The 14749-nt window shown below is 41.1% G+C and overlaps 1 protein-coding gene and 1 long non-coding RNA gene across 2 annotated transcripts in view; one reads left to right on the forward strand and one right to left on the reverse strand.

Annotated features, from left to right (window-relative positions):
• Positions 1-1178, reverse strand: part of LOC138687231 (uncharacterized) — a 117614-nt gene extending 116436 nt beyond the window's left edge. Inside the window, exon 1 of the long non-coding RNA XR_011326469.1 lies at positions 874-1178. This is a non-coding gene — a long non-coding RNA (uncharacterized lncRNA). The remainder of the gene's footprint in view (positions 1-873) is intronic.
• Positions 1179-5734: 4556 nt separating this feature from the next.
• HSBP1 (heat shock factor binding protein 1) lies at positions 5735-11926 on the forward strand. The gene is made up of 4 exons (XM_069793361.1): positions 5735-5880; positions 6599-6665; positions 6860-6979; positions 8467-11926. Exons 1-3 carry the CDS (start codon positions 5836-5838, stop codon positions 6976-6978), a joined length of 231 nt encoding a protein of 76 aa, XP_069649462.1. The 5' UTR covers positions 5735-5835; the 3' UTR covers position 6979; positions 8467-11926.
• The last annotated feature ends 2823 nt before the right edge of the window (positions 11927-14749 follow it).

Genomic DNA, 14749 nt, shown 5'->3' on the forward strand with positions numbered 1-14749 from the left:
ATAAAATACCAAAATTCAAATAGCTTTATAAAGTTACTACACTTTTTTGCTCTTGTCTAATCATACATTTCTCTTGGTGAATTTAATTATTGCATTTAATGGACTGCTACCAAATGAACCGTACACATGCTGATCACATAGATCATGTACATGTTTTTATAAATGTGCTGATCATGGATTCTTTGACCAACATCTCCAAAGACTGAATCTACCAGAGGACAGATGGCCATGTGAAGCAAAACATATCTTAGCAGTTTCTTTTAAGGCTCACCTGTTGACAATGAAAGTATCTATATTTAGTTGACTTTTCTCCTAGTAAAATGTCTGGGTTTGTACACATGACTTGTCCTTTTCCTTAGAGAACTATAGAGTCCACTAAAGGTAACAAACTATAATCTTACAATCTCTTTATTGTCCTTTCATAGGTCGTTCCTTGAGCACAGTTCCTCTTGTCCTGGCCCTAGAGATGCCAGTAAGCAACACCATACATTACCATACATTACCATGCAGTTATTATTAGGCCACTGATATTGCCATGCATTGTCACACTTTGGTATTGTTTCTGATTGCTTTCTGCTGCTGAAAGCTTCGTAAATCTGAAGGAAGAACAGTGTAACATCCTTCTCCTTCCAGCACCTCAGCAGGAGTTTTTGGCTTTGTGGTCATTGGCCATCAGCAAGCTTTTCCCTTTGGGAAAGTATAGATTAGAAAAGCTTTTCTCCTGTCAGTCACAGAGGGTTTAGTAGCAATGCTAAGGAAATAACATTCTGAGGTGTCTGCATACAAGAATGAAGTGGGAGAGCGAGGAGGAATGAGACAGTGAAAGGGTAATGTATGAAATATGATAACATCCCTCATATCTCTGTCTCTTACCTTGCTCACCTTCCTCTGGCCCGATCTCCTAAAATGAAATCTGTCTACTCGTAATGAATCCCTGCTTGTCTTTCTTTTCTCTCATGTGGCCCAAAAGACCTGAAGCACCCAGGGAAGTACTCCTTGATCCGTTCTGATGGCCAGTAACAGCAAACTAATGAAAGACTGAAAATACAAAATATAGGATAAATTACCAGAGGGGAATAACTACTTCAAAAATAACTTCATTTTGTAACAGGGTTAACGTCATGTGAGAACTACTCATACAAAAGCTATTTGGTTTAGTTGCTGAAGAATAATGTGAAAAAAGCTGTTGTGGTTTAACCCCAGCCAGCAACTAAGCACCATGCAGCCGCTCACTCACTCCCCCCCCATCCAGTGGGATGGGGGAGAAAATCAGGAAAAGAAGTAAAACTCCTGGGTTGAGATAAGAACGATTTAATAGAACAGAAAAGAAGAAACTAATAATGATAATGATAACACTAATAAAATGCCAACAGTAGTAATAAAAGGATTGGAATGTACAAATGATGCGCAGGGCAATTGCTCACCACCCGCCGACCGACACCCAGCCAGTCCCCGAGCGGCGAATCCCTGCCCCCCCCTTCCCAGTTCCTAAACTAGATGGGACGTCACATGGTATGGAATACACTCTTGGCCAGTTTGGGTCAGGTGCCCTGGCTGGGCATGAGAAGCTGAAAAATCCTTGACTGTAGTCTAAACACTACTGAGCAACAACTGAAAACATCAGTGTTATCAACATTCTTCACATACTGAACTCAAAACATAGCACTGTACCAGCTACTAGGAAGACAGTTAACTCTATCCCAGCTGAAACCAGGACAAAAGCACAGTGAATTGTTTCTGTTTTAATACAAATCACTTTCACATTTATTCTAGAGCTGGTTTTGCTGTTTCTATAATTTGTGCTTTATCCAGTTAAATATTCACATGAGTTGTGATACTGAACATTTACTTTTCCCTTGACAGTTATTTTCTAAGCACAGTTCTTTGTTTAATATGTTCTGGCCTCATGTATATTTGACAGCCTCTAAGGAGTGTTATTCCTCTGGAAGTAATAAATGAGTTCTATTTGTTATATTTTCTCAAGAATTTCTGCCACAAGCAACTCAGGTTGCAACTGAGATATTATATTCATTCTCAAGACTTCATCGTAAGTCTTTGGCTTGAATAAAAACCACATATCTGTGATTTTACGTGCTGGGTATCTTAAGATCCATAAACTCAGCACACTCCAATGAGGCAAGAAGAGTTGCAACAGTTTGAGTGCACAATCACTGTACAAATAACACTCAGAACTACCACAATTATCTGAAAGTCATCAGGGAGCCCAAATAAGACCTGATACTCAAAGCAATTAAAGTATAGTTGCTATTTATTGCCTCACAGAATACACAGACATAATAATATCATCTTTTCTAGACTGTTACCGCTGAGCTAATGCGCCAGAATTCTACTAGGTCCTCTGGAAGAGCTGCTATTTAAAAAAGCTGTAAATAGAGGACAGCAACTCTTTGAGGTCATTACAGAATCAACAACAGTGGTTTTGGTAAGAACAGGGTCTTTTGCAAAAACAACCATCTTTGAAAAAATTGCCTTTGGGAAATTTTATTCTGCCTTTTTAAACTTATATTTCATTAGATGCTTCCCAATCCCTGTGTTGTGATTACTGGGGAGAAAGCCTAACAACAAATATACAATTAATTCTGCAGCATTAACTACTTAAAGTGATTTTGGCATTAACTGGCACAAAAAATAAGATGTTAAATTGATAGCCTTTTTTCCAAGTTGTTGAGCTCTAATCTTATGTCACCAAAGGAAACAGGAACTAAATCAGACCTAAAGACACCAGTACCAGAAATCTCTATCATGATTCCACAAAGGCAAAGTTCATTTCAAGTTCTCTGGAAAACTGAAGATGTGCCTGCTTTTGTACAAAGCCTGACCATGACTTACTGCTATATGAGGTCTAATCATTCTGCATTGGAACTACATATCCCTGCATTTTAAAGGAGTTTCATTAACTGTTTGTAGATTTATCATTGTAAATGTCCCTTGATTTTAAGGAAAACAACAGGCTCTTTGTAAATTTTAAAGGTCCTCCTCTGTATACTTTAAATTAAGACTTTGTAACTAAAAAGCTAGCAAGAGAATTCAGCCTTCTACAGCTCCATTCATTTTAGTAATCTCTGAACATTACTGTGAAAGGATCATTAATCCTACCAGTCCTCCTTGCATAGCATTTTCTTTCAGTCCAGTCTCAAAAAGGAGACAAAACCCTGCAAATTTTAAGTCAAGCCATTGTGTAACTATGCCAAAGTCAGTTATTGTTTAGCTATGCCATGCTTGGAAACAAATGAATAACGAAAATGTTTTATCCTGACATGAAAAAAAATTTCTAAAGTTATGAGAACAAGTGTGCAGCCATTTGACACTTAGTGAAAACCTTAATGGCCTGAGGAATCATTTTGTTAGTCAGATCCGACTCCCTGCATAACAAGGACTGTTATACCAGTTTAGTAGACACACATTTTAAGTGATATGTCAAAACCTTCTAGGGCTCATCTGTACCCTAAAATGGAACATGGTATTGGGATGTTTGTGCTAGAAGAGGCACCAGCTGAATCTATGAAGTGCCTTATCTAAATTTGCCACAATTGGTAACAGTATGGTCACAAAGTGGTGAAGTCAAATCAGTAATGTCTCAATCTCAAGGTCAAGCTGCAACAAAACCATCTACAAGAAAAAAAGCTGGTGAATCAGGCCAATCCATAATTTTTTCTTGTTAAATGATGGAGAACCAATAAAGGCACGTGCATTGTCACTTGCTGAAACCTGGAGGACTGCTGCAGGGAGTAGGCTTTGGACCATATGTCTTCTCCTGGCAGGCAGCCAGACTGTGGGATGTAGCCTTGACACCCTGGTCAGGAGGCTAGAAGAGACAGAAATGGCCTCCAATAGCTTGACATATCAAGCAGTTTCCTGAGAGCTTCCCCCTTTTCTGCACTACCTAAGGACAGCAAATACTAAGAAGATAACGGGACACAGCAACTTAGTTTTACCAGAAGAACATGTAACAGAATAAAGATCACCCTCAGCTCAGAGCGAGAAGGCACAAGCATACACCTCAGACCTCTCCTGCTCTGTGCACATCTCTCCCTGCTGTGTTTGCATCTGCTAAACTCTTTGCAGAAAGCCACAACTGCCTGACCGAGCAACACAGTGCACACGAGAGTCCACGTCAGTGAGCACCGTGTCATCTCCCTGTACAGCCATATGTTCAAAAGCCTGTCAGGGAAGACACGGTCCCCGGACAGACACTGCTATGCCACATCCTTTGGGGTCTGGAGCGGCGGGGCAGCAGCCACAGCCCGACCCTGTAAGCACCGCTATCTGCCATGAGACTCACACCAGCGTTGGGGGGAGCCAAGAGATCTGCACTTTGACGTGCACCAAGAGACCAGATATGACGACCTTTTCAAAACAGTAGTTTATCTGACTCAAAATAGCATTATAAAAACAACCACCTTCCGTAAACACATCAAACAAATAAATGGGAGTTAATTTCTTAGCATTTTTCAGAACTAGAAGCTGTATTTACTTTTCAACAGACAACAAAATTTCCCCGTGCTGGCACTAACTAGTTTTTTTATTACTACTGCAGTGCTCCAACAGGCACATTAATAATGCAAATGCCCCGCATCTCACATTCGTTACTAGTTATGGGATAAGGCAGAGTGTGTCAGCGCATCGTATCGGCTTTCGGGCAAAATGAGACGTTTGAGAATCATCTGCTGCTAATGGGAAACGTTCTTCATTTACAAATTCATATTCAATGTTTTTGTTAACTTCTGTTTAGATCTCATCCCAGTATACAATAACCAAGCTGTGTAAACATTGACTCATTTCACAAACGAAAACTACAAATGAGTAGTTTTGGTCTAAAAACCCTATAAACGTACACTTAGGAAATGCTTATCCTGCATCCATCCCCACCACAAAAATCCAGCCTACGAAGCTTTCAGTATCTTAAAGACCATGTCACTAATCTGCAGCAGACATTAATCTAATGCACGCAACTTTGTTATTTGTACTTTCTTTCATGAAGACAATATGCCACAATAATATACTCCCTTTAATCATCAATCCACTTATATAACGTTCCTGACTTCCAGCACTAATCTGTAATGCCGCCCTTCCTCCAGTGAGCCTCCCGCGGAAGCCAGATTACCTGCAAATGTCTGCTGGCTGGGTTTAACTGCTCATTCCCTTTTAAATTAAACGATAAAGAAGGGGAAGGCCTCTTCAGGCAGCACCGTTTCTCAGGCTAGAAAAATACATTTGTAATCTCCCCAACTCGCAAAGCTGTTTTTTAAGAGCGTGAGCAAAACTATTAAATCTCTGTGTGAGGAAAGTCTTCATTCTGAGCGTAAGATTACATGGGGGGGGGGGAGAAAGGTGTTTCAACGCCTTCCCATCCCACACGGCTGTGCCAGCGCTCCGTTTACACGAGACTTCGCCTCCTACGCTGAGTTAGCACCCGCAGGGGAGGCCCACGAGGTCCTCGCACCTCACACCAACAGCCGTGATGGCGGTGGAGGGGGAACAGGCCGGAGGCCGGCTCGGCAGCCTCGGGGGGGATGAGTGGGATCCCCCACCCGGCCGAGGGACGCCCTCCCTGCCACGGCGTTGGGTGCGGGCAGCCCGGTGACGGGGCTTTCCGTGGGTTTTCCGTGGGTTTTCCCGCCTTTCGCCCGGCGTTGCCCCGTACCCACCCTCTCCCCTCAGGCCCCGGGGAAGGGGACGGACTACATTTCCCAGAATGCTCGGGGGGGGGGGGGACGACCCGCCTCTTCTCGCGAGGAAGCGTCGGCGGAAGTGGCGAGGCGCGGCCCGGAAGCGCCGCTGCCGTGGAGACGGGAACCGGGACCTGGACCCATCATGGCCGAGACCGACCCGAAGACCGTGCAGGATCTCACCGCCGTGGTGAGGCCGCCGGGACCGGGCCAACCGCCTCGGGGGGTGGGGGGGGAAGCGGGAAACGGGGAGCGGGGCCGCAGAGCCGCCTCCCTGAGGAGAGGCCCCGGCGGGAAGGGGTAGAAGCCTCCGGCCTCGGCCCGTTGGCGGGCCCTGGCGTTACCTCCCGGGGCCCAGCTTGGGTAACCCGCGTCTGCCTGCTGTTGGAGGGGCTGCTGGGCTTGTGGTGTCGCCTGGGTCTTTTCCCCGGGTCGTCGTGTAAACCGGTTCCACTGTAGAGTTGTTTCTGCCGAGTCCCTGAGGGACGGCTCGGCTCAGAGCGGGCCTCCCTTGGGCAAGGAGGAGTTATCTGTGTCCGGGAGGGATATGCTGAAGAGCAAGGGTTTGGGAGTGCGGAGAGGAAGGCTGTTATTCTGATGGGGAAAGTGTCACCGTGTGATTAACGTAGGACGCTGGAAGCAGCTGTTGTGGGTTTAGTCCTGGTTGTGCAACGCAGGCGTTTTCTAGATCTTAAAGTTGTTTGCTGTGAGCTTCGGTTCTTCTGTGTGTACATTCATATAGATGTGAAAATGTGATACTTAAATATGGAATTATACTGCAGAGTTTGTGCACGGTTGAGCTCAGCAGTGAAAGAAAACATTGTAATTACCTCATTACATGAGACTAAATACTGTAACAGCCTCTTTAATGAAAACAAAACAGACTTCTTTTTTTTCCTTTCTATTAGGTGCAGACATTGCTTCAGCAAATGCAGGACAAATTTCAGACCATGTCTGACCAAATAATTGGAAGAAATATCCTTTCTTAAGGGCAGATAGGTGCTATACACTACAGAATCAAAAGTATTTAAAAGTATATTTATCAGTGGGATTTGTAAGATAAATTTAAAGTGACCAGAAGAGTTTGAGCAAAGCTGTAATAAAAAGCAAACAAACAAAAAATCCCAACCACTACTAGATTGCAATCATAGTCCTTAACTCCAGTGAACTTGATGACATGAGCTGTCGCATAGATGACCTGGAGAAGAACATAGCAGACCTCATGACACAAGCGGGAGTGGAAGAATTGGAAGGCGAGAACAAGACCCCTGCTACTAACAAGAGTTAAAGTGAGACAATTGCTTGCTAACCTTGAAACAAATCCTCAGGTCACTTGAAAATACCGACTTTAAAGTAAATGGACTTTTTCCTTTGGTTTGTGAGGTAGTCTGAAATTCATGCAGAGCAGAACTACATATATATATAGTATTGTATATAATATTGTACTCTCTCTATATAGAATTATATATGGTGTTATAATACAAGAAGCCTTAAGAAGCTCTTCTCAGCAGGCTCCTACTAGCCTCTTCAGCAAGGATGTTTTCCTCATCAGTATTGGGAAGAAAATTATTTTCTTCATGTCTAGGTAGCTTTGAGGAAGTGCAATAGCTGTATTCATCCTCTGGTTCTCTGAGTGTGATCTGAAATAATGACTGTCTTTGCAGCATGGGAAGGAGAAGAGATGGGAAAAAATACCAGCAGCAAACCGAGCTGTTCTCTTTTTTTTTCTCATCATATTTGAGTGTTCTGAAAAGGGGCGTAATCTCACGTACGTTACCAAATCAGCTCCAATTTCCATAGCTGGCAAGTTAGTGTGAGCATGGTGCTAATCTTCCATCTTCCGCTGCATCCTCTAGACTTCAGCTCCCACTAAGCTCCTAAAGATTGTAGACTTGCTGCTGTGCACAGGGGCTAATGAGTGAGCTACTATAAATTCCTCCTGTGTAAGTTAGGAGCTTGTTGGAAGTATGTGACTCACACGTACTACTGCAAAGCAGCAGGTCCTGACTCGACAGTGTAAGACAACACTCAGAGATGAGGTAGGGCGTATTCTAGGGCAATGCTCCCTGGAAAAAGAAATTTCTTATTGAAAGGTTAAATGTGATATATATTCTTCTTATGTAATTTCTTAATTGATAACCTGCCCCTATATTATACAAAAAAATTGGAGAAGTAGATGTTTCATCTACTTGGCAAGCAGCAGTTCAAAATCTAGTACAAAACCATGTAAATAAATTCAGGTGATCAGGTAGGACCACACACAGCATTTACAATTGCTAAAGGCATTTCAGAAGATGGGGGCAATGCAAGAGTGCCAAAACTGTTACAGCATAAACAAGGGGGGTGTGTGTGGTGCTTAAGTATGATACGTAAGCACTAAGATTTCACTTCAGTTTGTAGAGAGCTTGATTTTTGTAATCCATGGAAAGCAACTGGTAAGTAAAGTACAGGATGTATCACGTTAGATTCACTTTTTTTTCTCAGGTGGCTAAGACAGACATGTCTCAGCCTCTCTTAGGCTTGAAATTCTGAGGTCATGTCTAGAATGCTATGCAGCCTGTGTAATAGGCATGTGTGTTTGAAACAGGTATACATCTTGCTTGTTAAAGTACCTATTTTTTGTGATACTTTGACAGAAATACAAATTATTATGGGTGTCATTGCCCCCTGTGCCAGTTCCCTTAGCCTGAACCTCACAAATGAAAATTTCTGATGAGTATGATTCTCTTAATTCTTCTCAGTAACATTTTTTATTCTTATTATTTTTCCCCAACAGATTGCCAATAGCTTAGGATGAATCCTGGAAGATTTCTTTTTTTTTTTTTTTTTTTCCTACAAGTCCTTGGAATTACAGAACAGCTTTTTGCAACTACTGTGTGTAAAAGCATTTTTATATTGTTACAGAGCTTGCATTCCTAATGTATATTGTATAGTTAGGGATAGATTAGTTTATATTTTGATTTGTGTACTGTAATTTCACTTTTTGAATTCTTGTTATGAGGATCAATTAGTTGTGTTATTAAAACACTGATCTTCTGGTTCTCAAATACTGGGTGTATTTTTTTGTGAAGTCACTTTCTCTTTCTTATACTTTTTCTAGACGTTTCATTTTTGATAGCTAAACATCTAGTGACTCCCATTAAATCGAAATCTTAACTTGTCTAATGTAACTTTGTAGAGTGAAGCACAAGGTTGAAACTTTTCATTAATCTTAGCTCTGAGCATCAGTCACTCAACTAGTTGAGGACTATGTGCCATTTTCTCGTAAATGTAATAAGGTGATTTTGGAAACATAAGGCACTGAATATCAAAATCATATCTCCTACTCCTGGTATTACCTTACCTGTGTGTTCCTAGAACATAAACCAGAAATAGAGATTTAACATTAGAGATGTTTGTACACAGTTGAGCAACCACTGCCATTAAAATCTGTTACATTTAGACAGACAAGGAACTATTAACTATGAAAAATCTCACTATGGGATTTAAGTTTTTTAACACTGTAAAACTCTACTTTGAAACTGCTGATGTGTCATTTAGCATCACCTTTGAACAATAATTATGATTAAAATAGCAACGCTGGACAGAACAGGGATGGAATTGTGGGAGTGTCTGTATGTGGTCTTTCAGTTTAAATCACCAGCTCGTTGTACAAAACAGTTTGCTAACAAAGCAATGTTATACTGAGTAACAAAAAAGGAGAGAATCCAGTTAGAATTGTAAAGCCTTTCTTCTCTTTGAATAACAACTAGCCGGAACTCTTCAAAATACTTGGTTTGGAAAGGTGTTTGTTTTTCTAATCACATCCACGTTTATGGCCCTGGAGTGTAATGGACTACGTTACAGTATTTTGGCAATGAAAAGTGTATTATTTAGAAGAGTCTGTACTATGTCACGTGTGAAGAAAAATGACCACTGTCGGATATTACTGACAATCGTTGCAATGCTCCTCAAACTTGAAATACAAGTTTAAGAAAGAACTAGTAGCAGTCAGCAGTTATATGTGGACCATACTTAAGACTGCTCTTTGAATGCCACCAAATTAGCACCTGTGTATTATGAAGGCAATATGACAGGTCATTTTTCAAAACTGAGGGGAAATTGTAATAAAGGCTTGTAATAATAGGGGAATTTTGTGAACATAGGAAATATACCAATACACCTTGTAATACTAGCCTTAGGCTCTTTGTAATGTCATTTAAAAAATCTAATAAAGTATTATGTGGTAACAAATAGTCAGGTCATATATATTAAAGCAAAATCTAGCATAAGGATATCATTATATGTGAGATTGTATTTAGTTATAAGTTATAGAAAGAGTTTAGCACAGCTGCGGCTTATAGAACATAGTCTAGATATACTAGAATATAGTCTGTATTATAAAAGGGTGAGCATGATTCATGCCCTGTAAAATCTGGATTTTACTAGGTAATTACAATATAGACCAAATTCATAGGAAAATATATTAAAGTGGAGGATCATTTTGTATGATGTTTATACAACTATAAATTCTCATCTGGCCGCCTTCCTCCTGTGGGAGAAATGGTCATTCTTGAATTTGCTTGTGCTGTCCTATATACAGCAGTAGTAGGCCTGCTTTCCTGAAGTTTATTGTGTCAGAATAACTTACTGGAAAATTATTTCAGCTTTAAGAAGCAGATAGATTATCCAAGTCATCGGAAAGATTCTAATCACTTTTCAGTAGAGATAGTCTTCCATCATAAATTTAACACTTAACTGATTTTGTAAAGTAATAATCCAATTCAAAACAAGCCTTTCAGACGGGAAGGTATTACTTGTAGCTCTTTAAACTCTGCATATTTTTGAGAAACATGTTTTATTCTTACTCAGAACCAGTGATGGAGCTTCTACATATAACCAGCACATGCAAACCAAAGTACAATCCCTTTTGGCCACGTTTTCTTGAAGTGCAGTTAGTGTAATTGACAAAGAAAGCACAAGAGGACTGTTCTTAAGTGTTACTTTATATGGATTTGATAAGACTTTACAAAATAATAGTGGAGGGGGGGGGTTCTGAATATGCTGGTTCGCATCTTACCTGACAAATAATTTGTCCCTTCCAGTGGGCTGCCTCAGTTGCAAAGAAGATGATCAAGCTCTTGAATAGGGACTGTCTTCCTTATTAGAATATGAAGAAAGCTGTTGCATATATTCATTTAAATCAAACTACGTGCTCTGTTCTGTTCAGGACTGTCATTTGAGACTGCAGGTTGTGTTTTTTAGTTATTTAACTCTATGCTAAAGTCTGTTTAAGCACTTTCTACTTTTAAGAGAAATTTTCTGCTACCTGTCATCATGGTAACATACATTTGGATTTTATCGTTGATGTATTTATCTCCTACAGTGTATTTTCACAAACAGTTACAGATTAAATGCACCCTACTCTGGTTTCCTGGTACAAGCAGGTGTGGTGGATGGTGCATTTTCCAGTTTGCAGTTCAAAGCTGGTGTTGACTTTGAGCAGACCCGTCTGCTCTGCCTGTGTGAGTGAGCATGGGTATCATCTGCTCACGTCTGCCTCCTGCCTACCTGCAAGTGGGGAAAGGGTTTCTGGTATGATAGGTGCCATCTCAGAGGAGGTGAGATGGAAAATGTGCTGTCTTGAACTTGCCGCTTCCTTCATTCTTTCCTGTCCTAGCCCAAGCAGCAACTAAGGGGACAGCAAAGCTACTTTCTGGAAGTGAGTGTGAGGTATGGAATTACACAGAGCAAGTAGAGAGTCTACGGGTCCTGCATTTATGGGAAAAAGGAAGAACAGCTAAGGACGGAGAAGACAGAACCCCCCCTGCTCCTGCCTAAGTTCCTCAAGCTCTCCACTGTCTCTGCTCTCATCTCGCCACTTCTGCTCCAGATTTCCATTACCACCATCCTCTTCAGCCCCTGCTTCTTTTCCACTCTGACTCTTCAGAGCTGTTACTGAGGAAAAAGCCACTGTTTCCAAACTGTTTCCAGGTAACTACTGAGTATAGACGCTCTCACAAAAGATTTACATTGGGAACAGCAAATAGAATTGTTTTTTTTCTATGACAGGAATTACGAGTGACACCATGCAAGTCTTCAACCACAATTTTCATAGCCAAGCATTAATAACAGTATTGTTTTCTGAATGCTAGACTTAAGACCTAACAACCCAGAAACAAGCTGAAGATCTCTGGAGATCTTTGTGTGGCCTATGTATTTTACACTGGGCAACAGAAATAAATTTGAAACTCCTGTCTCGTCTCTTCTGGTGTCTTAATTCCTGTCTTTATAGCAGGAATGATACTCTGTCAGTAGAGAGGAACAGTGTCATAATAAATCCATGTTTTGAAACACTTAGGCCCACTGATGAGTGATCCAGAATTATGGTATGCTTAAGAGGATTTTTCATTTAATCTCTGCCCTAAAGACAATGTACGGTAAATAAGACTGCACACAGATAGCTCTTCAACTAATACCATCTGGTCCATGCACTAAATGAAGCTGGTTATAGGCCAGAGCAACCCACTAAACTACGACACTTGCTGTCTGCAAGAGCTAGTTTCGATGCCTTCCTTTCCCCGAGTTGAACCCAGGTCTCCCAGGTGCCCGGCAGGTGCCATCGCTGCATTGCTGCCTGCTTTGGGACGGAGCTCGTGAGAAATTACTTGGACTTCATCTTGCAAGTCTCGCGGTCACTTCTTGGCAGGGGAGACAGGGAACATTTGTGCATATTCATGTTATCTGGCCACCTCTCGACTTACTGTCTCAACACTCCCAATAAAGTACCGTTGGTTCCTTTCCTTAGATGAGTGAGGCATGGGGAATTGGTTTGCCTGAGATTACTATAGAAATCAGTAAGAGACCTAACCCATCTGTCTTCCAAACCCTGGGGGAGTGCTGAAGTCATTCAGGGGTTCTTCCTCCAAACTTGAAAGCTCATGAAATTAATTCCTTCATGCTGTAAATACATTTGACACAGTGCCTTTGGAAAGAAAATAATTTTGATTCTGTCTGGTTTTGCTGTGAAGCACCTGTAACCAAGGACAGAGATGCTGTCCATCCTCTCGCTAAAATTACACCTGAGTCTGCAGTTTTTCTGGAGGTATTCACATGGAATTATTTAATGAAGCTCTTCACTTTTCCTCAAGATGATAACTTTCTAGCAGAGAGTGCCTTCTAGTGGGCACACTGTCACTAATACAAGGAACACTACTCGGATTAATTATTTGGTTACCTTTAATGTACAAGTTCAGATGTTAGGACTTTAATGAGCCACATGCTGTTTTGAAATGCGGTTATTACACAAGACACTGAGGCTGTGTTTACAATTAAGAAAATTAATAGGATACACAAAGCCCTTCCTGAGCTTTAAGCCTTACTGTGTTTTGAAAAGACCTGATGCTCGCTGAGATTTTTTTTTTTCTGACTCCAATGTGGAGTTAATGAAATTAGATCATTAGGAAAATAAAGCATGGGAATAGAAACTTTATGTCTTATAAATACTCTGAGATAAGAAAGATTAAACAGGAAATGTCTCTCTGAAAACTGCACATGTATTAATAGAAAGTGTTCTTTTATGTCATTTTGCTACAGGCCTGACATTTTTTATTTATGAGGCTCTTGTAGTCAGATACATATGTAAAAATTTCTTCAGTTTACAAAGCTGTAGAATATACAATCCTTGCTCAAAAGATTAAATCCTGTTCGAAATAGCACCTGGAGAAGTGATGCAATTGTGTGTTTCTCAAGTCTCAGATTCATAGGTGTTCATCTGACAAGCCTGGGTGGAAGACCTGTGACCCTGTTGTGCAAGCCCTCATACAGATATGGAAAATAGAGCAAAATAATCCATCCTTTTATGGGCAAAATGGAGAAAACAGGCAAAGCACTACCTGAAAAGTGGAGGCAAAAGAGACGAGAAAAATTACTTAAGGCTTCACAGCACATCAGTGGCTGAGCCAGGCCTTCGATTTAAATCTTTCTTAAGCGACCTGCAAAAAACATTTGAGACAGACTAGTTAGCACTTGCCTGTCCCAAAACAGGTAGGCAGGCAGGTGTACTTGCAAAATAAGGATCTGCTCCTTCACATCTGAATTCCCTTAAGAGTTTAGATCAGAAAAAAACACGTGCTGCATAGTCTGCTTGTCTTCAGCAAAAGGTATCCCAAATTTTGATGCAGTATAGCGTTCTGTTATATGTCAGTGTCAAGTGGAGAAATGTTTGTCCAAATGCATCTCACGGGCACGTAGGAATATCATCAGCTCAGGCTAGGTGGATTACTGACAAAGACCTGTCTGCTATTCTGCCAGCTGACACTCCCAGTTGCTCGGGCTCAAAGTAATTCACCTCCAGGGCACCTCAGTTTTTAATTACATTCCTTCTAGGTCCAATTTCTCCTTCTCTAAGAATATATGAATTTCCCAACGGATACAAGTTTCTGATTCCCACACAGCTCTAATAAATATTTCACTTATTTCTGTTGCAGGCACGTTGTGTTTTGAAGACCAGATCCCTGTCTCTTTAAAGCATATTAGGGAAGCTTTTTGCATTTTAACCGGCACCACCACACTGGAGGAAATCACTGAATTCACTGTTCTCTATCTACTGGCATAGAAATATCGGTTCCTTAGGAGCCACACAGGAAGGTTTCCAGGAAATTTTTGTTTGTTTGTTTATTTTTACATGCACTTTGAGAAGTCAGGAGGCCAAGGATATCCAGGACAGAAATTGTGTGGTCTGGGAAAATTAAAGCAACTGATAACACAGAGGAAAAAGAGACAAACTTTAAGACAGGAGGTTAGCTGCTAGTTAGTTTCTAGGCATTTAAGACCCCATGTGTGAAGACTGTGTGTAATGAAGTGTCCACCATGGCCTGAGCTCTGACATATGACACATCACAGTGGCAATAACAAAAGAGCATTCGTTAGCTCCCCAAGAGGCTGCTCAGCAGCAGAACAGCAATTCATTTAGTTTGCCAACTGCTATAAAACAGGAGAAGTTTTGTATCATACAACAGGTGCCCAATTCAGTTAGACTGTAAGAGGCTGAACCTCAGCCAAATCCTCTCTTCAAAACA

The sequence above is a fragment of the Haliaeetus albicilla genome, chromosome 10 (genome assembly GCF_947461875.1).
Source record: "Haliaeetus albicilla chromosome 10, bHalAlb1.1, whole genome shotgun sequence".
Lineage (NCBI taxonomy): Eukaryota > Metazoa > Chordata > Aves > Accipitriformes > Accipitridae > Haliaeetus > Haliaeetus albicilla.